The sequence below is a fragment of the Armigeres subalbatus genome, chromosome 1 (genome assembly GCF_024139115.2).
Source record: "Armigeres subalbatus isolate Guangzhou_Male chromosome 1, GZ_Asu_2, whole genome shotgun sequence".
NCBI lineage: Eukaryota > Metazoa > Arthropoda > Insecta > Diptera > Culicidae > Armigeres > Armigeres subalbatus.
Genome location: NC_085139.1, coordinates 281,675,165 through 281,683,102, shown reverse-complemented (window position 1 = coordinate 281,683,102; position 7,938 = coordinate 281,675,165). Strand labels below are relative to the sequence as shown.

Here is a 7,938-nt window from a genome sequence, read left to right as displayed (position 1 = left end):
CTCTTTAAAATGAGATATCTGTATTTTTTTCATTTGGCATATAAAAAATTCAAGTGGCATATAAAAACTAAAGGGAAATCGAATATTACCAAGTTATAGTCCAATTAACTTGTTTATTAGAGCTCAAGCGTGGAAGTGCATAACGGAGCCGAACTCGATAAATTTATGTTATCCCCCCAAGTAACCAAAAGTTCCTTTAAGAGTACCGTGGATAATCAAATTTCGGACACACTCAAACTTCGGACGCTTCAATTCGTATGGGAAATTTTCTGAAATATTTCATCGAAATATTTCTTCAAGCTGGATCGGAAGGACTATAATAGTTTTAGCTTGTTGTAGTATGATTACATTTTAATAAGACATGTTAAAACGATGTGACGAAATGATTAAAAGACAGTTTGATCTGTGCAGTGAAAATTGTTTTCAATTACTCTTCTCGGTACTGAGTAAACGGGTGTCCGAAGTTTGAATCTTTGTGTCCGAAATATGAATCCAAACCCGCGGGTGTCCGAGGTTGGAATCAAACAGAAGCCGGACATTTTCATAAATTGCAAACCTACTTCACAATATCTTGCACATATTAAATACGTAGTTCAAAGACGAATACTATACTTAGTGATTGCAATGGTGATATAAACGGTATGATTTAAAATGTGAGTAAACAGGATGATTGTATATCACAAAGTGCTTAAGCGTCCAAAGTTTGGGTTTGCACGGTACGTTTCTCGCTTAAGCTGCTCAATGAAGTTGATTATGCGAAAAATGTACTCCTCAAGGAACTTTTGGTTACTTAAGCCCAGCAATCAATTATAAAAGGATTTGATAGGGATTATGCTCTGAATCGTCATCTTATGCACATATACAATCAATTCTTTCCCAACACGTGCCAAAACTTGATATGTGAAAGAATAAGTTCAGCTAGTGTTATAAAATAATTCAAAACGATTGATCATGTTAAAAAAAACTACCATATTAATGTAAGGGCCTTCCTTGGCCGTACAGTAAGATATGCGGCTTCATTACAACGCTAAGGGTGCGGTCAGAGTAGACGCGAAGTGCGATGCGAAGCGTCCATACGATTTGACAGCTCCTTATTATTGATTGTTATTCCTTCGCGTGTAGTTTTCGCGCGACGTCGCGTATACGCGTCTTCTCTGGCCGACACCTAATCTGAGTGGCCATAAAATTGCATGCCACGTATTAAAAATATAAAAACATTTGTTGTATTTTGCCGTAGAGATCATATCACCGTGATGCGTAGTTAATAAGTTGATGGAAATGAGTGATTCAACCAAACAAGCAAATTCAGTTTACTACAAATATTGTGGCTCTTTCAACCAGCAGCTTAGTCTTCATCCAATTTCTTATTTATAACAAATACTAACAAGCAAAGATGTGTGTGGGGTCTGAATAAGTAACCATCAGCGTGTGATTATTCGCGAATACGAAGGTAATGTCTCTACTCACTCTTATGGCAAAAACTCATTGGTATCTGTCAGACTGTGCGTGAAACATGGCCGCCAATCACCCCTTCTTGTTGCTCCAGAGTAAAATCCCATAAGGAACTGTCAGATTGTGCGTGAAGATTTTACCTTCGTAGGGTAAATGATGTATCTTGGACAAGCGCAGGACATTCATTAGAAAATATATCGAGATTGAATAGTATAAAACAATTGAAAACCACTAGGTTCATCCAAATTCATAACCTATGATTAGTCTTGTGTCTCCATTGCCCAATTTTTGAGTAAATTACGTTTACTAGGTGTAAACTGTGATATACTGCGAACTGAAATATTTTCTTTTTGGACATAAAATATATAATTTCGACATGGAAAATGCTAGCAACCCTATAACCAGAGACCGGCGGAGTGAAAAACTGTCGAAATGGCAACGTATGAAAATGCATGAAATCGTGAATATGATACTGGCAGCACTTGAACTTTTTGCTTGCTTCTTATGGGCGCAAAAAGTAAACAAGTCGAAATGGAACCGCTTTTGACGGTTCGATTGGAAACAAGATGGCGTCTTTGCCGATCTCTTATTCTAGTATTTCTAGAAAATGCATATATTTTGGACAGAGTCATTTTCTCCTAATTTAAAAATGGCCACCTACAGATTTCAATGGCATGACTTACCTGCACGTATCCACATTCATTTAAATGCATTTATTTGCTTAACTGACATAGATTAAACCAGAAATTAACATTGTTTCGCAATCTTATCGATATCATTGAAAACAGCCTGAAAGTTGTCAATTAATGGTTCATCCATGTACTGTACATGGGGTGACCAATACAGTCGGGATTCGCTGGTTGGGATCTTAATACTTGGGTCACTTTTTAGTTGGGCCTCCGCTGGTTGGGCCATGGCCCGACTACATAGACCGAAATGTCCGGTACAAAGCCATCAGAAAATCGGGCACCATGTCTTCTTCTTCATTTTGAAGAAAATACCCCTCGTGGGTGACGAATTACATTATAAATATTTTACGAGCGCTGACTTACCCCTCTTGACGTTTTGACAGTTTGTTTGTTTTTCTCCCTCACCTTGCGACGTCGTTTCGGTTTTGCATCGTACATAAATCTCGGGTACTTATTCAAAAGGACGTATGTGATTTTACAAGCAAAGATTCAAATGTCGATTTGTCCAATCTGATGACACTCCCGCAAACCAATACACCACCAACATGTGGTACCTTCGGCTATCTATTGGTGGTGTTGGTTTGCGGGAGTGCCACCAGATTGGACAAATCGACGTTTGCATCTTTGTTTACAAAGTCACATACGTCCTTTGAATAAGTACACGAGATTTTGTAACTATCAGATCGATTACTCCAACGCGTGCTTCAAGTTAGAACTTTTTTCTGTAAACATGATTTCTAATTCATCATCGAAAATTGATAAGGTCGCAACCGAAAAGGTAAGATTGTCTAACAGAAATGCCAGAGTGAACAATCTATTCATCTCCACAAACATCTTAAATTCAAAAATATCTTACAGCCAAAGTGCGATAAAGCCGAAACAACGTCGTCAAAGAGCAAAGAACGTCCATACAAACTGCGACACGTTCGGAGCTTCTCCCGCGATTACCAACAGATGAGTCACATTCCGCTGTACTGCTATTTAGGCCGGTTACAGTGCAAAGATGACGACCGTTTCGCCAAACACATGACGAAACACGGGCGCATATTTGGTTTCATTCGTCAGGTTGATGACTACATTCTGGAGGAACCGAGTTTCGCCGTGCGTTTGGACTACCGTCCCGATTACGCCAGAACGTTGGTGTACGTGCGGAACGTGTCACCCCATTCGGTGTTGCGACTCAGCAGGGCCTACATCCACCTGGCAGACGGTCACATGAAGATGCTGATTGAAAGCGAGATGCGCCTTCCTTGGGGTACGGTTTCAAAGTTTTGCTTCGACAGTTGCCTGCTGTCGGAGCTGGATAAAGGCTACGGACTGATATTGGTTGGACTGGCGGACTCAAAGACAGAAATATTGGAACTTTACCACCTGCAATGACCGTGTTGAGTCATTTCGTGAAAGAGCAGCTAATTTTGAAGAAACCAACGATTCATTGTCCGCCGTTGAATCAGTATCCGGTACCGATGGAAATATACGAGAGGTGAGTTGTGTTACAAAATGTTCGAACTCAAATCATGCAATACAGTGCGTTTTACAGTTTTCAATCGTTCAACAAATATGTCGCAACAAATCACGAGCAGCTGTCTGCTGTGCGAAATATCGTGAATCGGACTTCGTTCCCTGTTCCGTACATATTATTTGGACCACCCGGTACTGGAAAAACTTCAACTATCGTAGAGGCAGTTTTACAAATTTGGAAACTACAACCCAAAGCCAACGTTCTCGTATCGGCAGCTTCAAATTTCGCCTGTGATGAATTCACCACGCGCCTGCTGGAATTCATTCCCGTCACCGATGTGTTCCGTTTCGTATCCTTCGTATCGATTTTGCTGATAACGGAACAACACCATCGTTCTCAAAGAGCAGTGGAGGTTTTGAGGAAGGTGGTGAGTATCCTCGCGGCCCCGACTACGAATATCCGGAAGGCGGTGCATCATACGAGGAAAATTCATCGTACGGCTATGGTGGAAGACCGTTCCGCGGCCGTGGAGGATTCCGCGGACGTGGTGGTTTTCATCGTGATGGCCCACCGCACCACGGGGACAATGATGAATGGCGTCGATCAGGAGTCGATGGCAAATATGACTCACGCCGTCGTTCGTGAACCAGGAATCGATAGATCTCGCTCCCGTTCACCGAGGCGACGCAGTCCGGCTGATTCTGATTCGTCTTCTTGTAGGAAAGGCATGTTATCGAATGCAAGAACGTTACCAGAAGTGGCACGGAAATCTACCACAGTCTGGCAAGGGGCGCTGATTTTGAACACTATTCCCCGTCAAGTTGCACCTAACGGACGGAGACCACGAAATAGTGGACAGCCTGATGAAGGACGAGGAAGGTAAACACCACCTTCGTATTACTCAGCGACTACGCCTCGATCAACCCAAGTTGGAAGATGTGCAGAAGCGCATATCGACGTCATCGTCGCACGCAATCTTCCTCGGCCTGCCGGGATCGACGTCATCGGTAGCATCGTCGGATGATGCCAGCGTTCAGACGCGTCCACTGCGTAATCTCGTGTCCTACCTGAAGCAGAAAGAAGCGGCCGGTGTTATATCCTTACTCAATAAAGAAACGGAAGCAACCGGTTTGCTCTACTAATTCCCGCCATGCGATTTTTCGACAGAATTGTTGAAACGAACATGTCACAACCTCACCGAGGAGGGACTGAAGGAAGACCATCTGGTAATCGTGGTGGTCCGAGGAGGAACAATCCTCTGAAGTGCCTTCTTTCTGGTATTGCAGCAACTAGTCCATATTGGCACAGCATACAACATGGCTGGTCTAAAAATTTGTTTGTAAATCAAAAGTTAGTTCTTAAGACAAAGTTTTGACTTTTTGTTTATAAGTGGATATAGACACTTAATATATTTGTTACATTTGGCTTGAAGGCCTTCAATGTGATTTTTAAAAGTTAATTTTTGATCTAGCAGAAGTCCTAAATATGTAGAATTCTGATAGTTTACCCGCAGTGAGCGATCTGATAAATAATTTTGGATCCATTTAATAGTTGGTTGGTTGTTAGTTCATTGTTTGTTGGTTGATTGATTGGTTTTTTTAGTTGATTGGTTGCTTGATTGGTTGGTTGGTTGATTGTTGGTTGGTAGAATGATTAATTGGTTGGTTGCTGCTTGATTTGTTAGTTGGTAGAACTGTTGAATGGTTGGTTGCTTCACAGTTGGTTGGTTGCTTGATTAATTGGTTATTTGGTTGATTGGTTGTTTGACTGGTTGATTGATTGGTTGGTCGGCTGGTTAGTTGATTAGTTGTTTTGTTGGTTGCTTGAATGGCTGATTGTTTGGTTGCTTGATTGGTTGATTGGTAGCTTGCTGGAATGGTTGATTAGTTAATTATTCAGTTGATTGATTGCTTGATTGGTTGGTTGATTAGTTAATTGCTTGATTAGTTGGTTGGTTGATTGTTGGTCGGTTGCTTGATGGGTTGATTAGTTGTTTTGTTGATTGCTTGATTGGTAGATTAGTTGGTTGGTTGCTTGATTTTTTAGTTGGTAGAATGATTGATTGATTGGTTGGTTGCTGCTTGTTTTGTTAGTTGGTAGAACTGTTGAATGGTTGATAGTTGGTTGGTTGCTTGACTGGTTGATTGATTGTTGGTCGGCTGGTTAGTTGATTAGTTGTTTTGTTATTTGGTTGATTGGTTGGTTATTTGATTGATAGGTTGCTTGACTTTTTTGTTTATTGATTACTTGATTGGTTGGTAATTTGGTTGATTGGTTGCTTGAGTGATTGATTGGTTGGTTGGTCGGCTCGTTAGTTCATATGTTGTTTTGTTGGTTGCTTGAATGGTTGATTAGTTGGTTGGTTGAATGATTGCTTGGTTGATTGGTAGCTTGTTTGAATGGTGGGTTGCTTGATTGCTTGGTTGATTGGTAGTTTGCTTGAATGGTTGGTTATTTGATTGATTGCTGCTTGATTTGTTAGATGGTAGAATAATTGATTGGTTGGTTGATTGCTTGCTTGATTGGTTTGTCGGCTGGTTAGTTGACATGTTGTTTTGTTGGTTGCTTGGTTGGTTGATTAGTTGATTCATTGCTTGATTGATTGGTAGCTTACTTGAATGGCTGATTGCTGGATTAGTTGGTTGGTTATTTGGTTGATGGGTTGCTTTAACCGTTTGATTGAATGGTTGGTCGGCTGGTTGATTGATTAGTTGTTTTGTTGGTTTCTTGATTGGTTGATTAGTTGATTGATTGATTGATTAGTCGATTAGTTAGTTGTTGCTCGATTTGTTAGTAGGTAGAATTATTGATTAGTTAGTTCCTTGATAGTTGCTTGGTTGCTTAATTGGTTGTTTAGTTGCATCATTGTTTGTTGGTTGATTGATTGGTTATTTAGTTGATTGGTTGCTTGATTGGTTGGTTGGTTGATTGTTGGTTAGTAGAATGATTATTTGGTTGATTGCTGCTTGATTTGTTAGTTGGTAGAACTGTTGAATGGTTGGTTGATTCATAGTTGGTTGGTTGCTTGATTGGTTGGTTATTTGGTTGATTGGTTGTTTGACTGGTTGATTGATTGGTTGGTCGGCTAGTTAGTTGATTAGTTGTTTTGTTGGTTGCTTGAATGGCTGATTAATTGGTTGCTTGATTAGTTGATTGGTGGCTTGCTTGATTGGTTGGTTGCTGGAATCGTTGACTAGTTAATTATTCAGTTGATTGGTTGCTTGATTGGTTGATTGATTAGTTGATTGGTTGATTAGTTGGTTGGTTGATTATTGGTCAGTTGCTTGATGGGTTGATTAGTTGATTTGTTGATTGCTTGATTGGTAGATTAGTTGGTTGGTTGCTTGATTTGTTAGTTGGTAGAATGATTGATTGATTGTTTGGTTGCTGCTTGATTTGTTAGTTGGTAGAATTGTTGAATGGTTTATAGTTGGTTGGTTGGTTGCTTGACTGGTTGATTGATTGTTGGTCGGCTGGTTAGTTGATTAGTTGTTTTGTTGGTTTCTTGGTTGGTTGGTTAATAAGTTGATTGCTAGGTTTCTTGATTGTTTAGTTATTTGGTTGATGGGTTGGTTGGTTGCTGCTTGATTTGTTAGTTGGTAGAATGGATGATTGGATGGTTGCTTCATTGTTGGTTGATTGATTGATTGGTTGGTAATTTGGTTGATTGGTTGCTTGACTGGTTAAATGGTTGGTTGCTTGATTGGCTGGTCGGCTGGTTAGTTGATATGTTGTTTTGTTCGTTGCTTCAATGCTTGCTTGGTTGGTTGATAAGTTGATTCGTTGCTTGATTGATTGGTAGCTTGCTTGAATGGCTGATTGCTGGATTAGCCAATCAAGCAACCAATCAACTAAATAACCAACCAAGCAACCAACAAACAATGAAGCAACCAACCAACCAATTAAGCAACCAGCCTACTATCAAGGAACCAACTAATCAACAGTTCTACCAACTAACAAATCAAGCATAACCAACCAATCAATCAATCAATCAACTAATCAACCAATCAAGAAACCAAAAAAAAAACAAATAATCAACCAATTGATTGTTGGTTGGTTGCCAATCCAACCAACCAATCAGGTTATTTGATTGATTGGTTGCTTGCCTGGTTGATTGATTGGTTGGTCGGCTGGTTAGTTGATACTGTTTTGTTCAACCGTCTAAGACGAGTTTAGGACTCTCCATTTAATTCCACCAATTATTTTGATATCTTTGCAGATACGTATTTCGACCACAACTGTGTGGTCGTATTCAGTGTCTCGTACTTGACTCGACTGTTTTGTTGCTTGCTTGATTAGTTCGTAGGTTGGATAATTGATTGGTTGATTGGTAGA

General features: G+C 40.2%; 2 protein-coding genes across 2 annotated transcripts; both read left to right on the top strand.

Moving 5' to 3' along the window:
- The first annotated feature begins 2,839 nt into the window (after positions 1 to 2,839).
- On the top strand, positions 2,840 to 3,521 carry LOC134207387 (uncharacterized). Its single transcript, XM_062683112.1, has 2 exons — positions 2,840 to 2,919; positions 3,000 to 3,521. Exons 1-2 carry the CDS (start codon positions 2,872 to 2,874, stop codon positions 3,519 to 3,521), a joined length of 570 nt encoding a protein of 189 aa, XP_062539096.1. The 5' UTR covers positions 2,840 to 2,871.
- Positions 3,518 to 4,933, top strand: LOC134207386 (uncharacterized). Its single transcript, XM_062683111.1, has 2 exons — positions 3,518 to 3,624; positions 3,682 to 4,933. Exons 1-2 carry the CDS (start codon positions 3,518 to 3,520, stop codon positions 4,484 to 4,486), a joined length of 912 nt encoding a protein of 303 aa, XP_062539095.1. The 3' UTR covers positions 4,487 to 4,933.
- Positions 4,934 to 7,938: the final 3,005 nt, after the last annotated feature.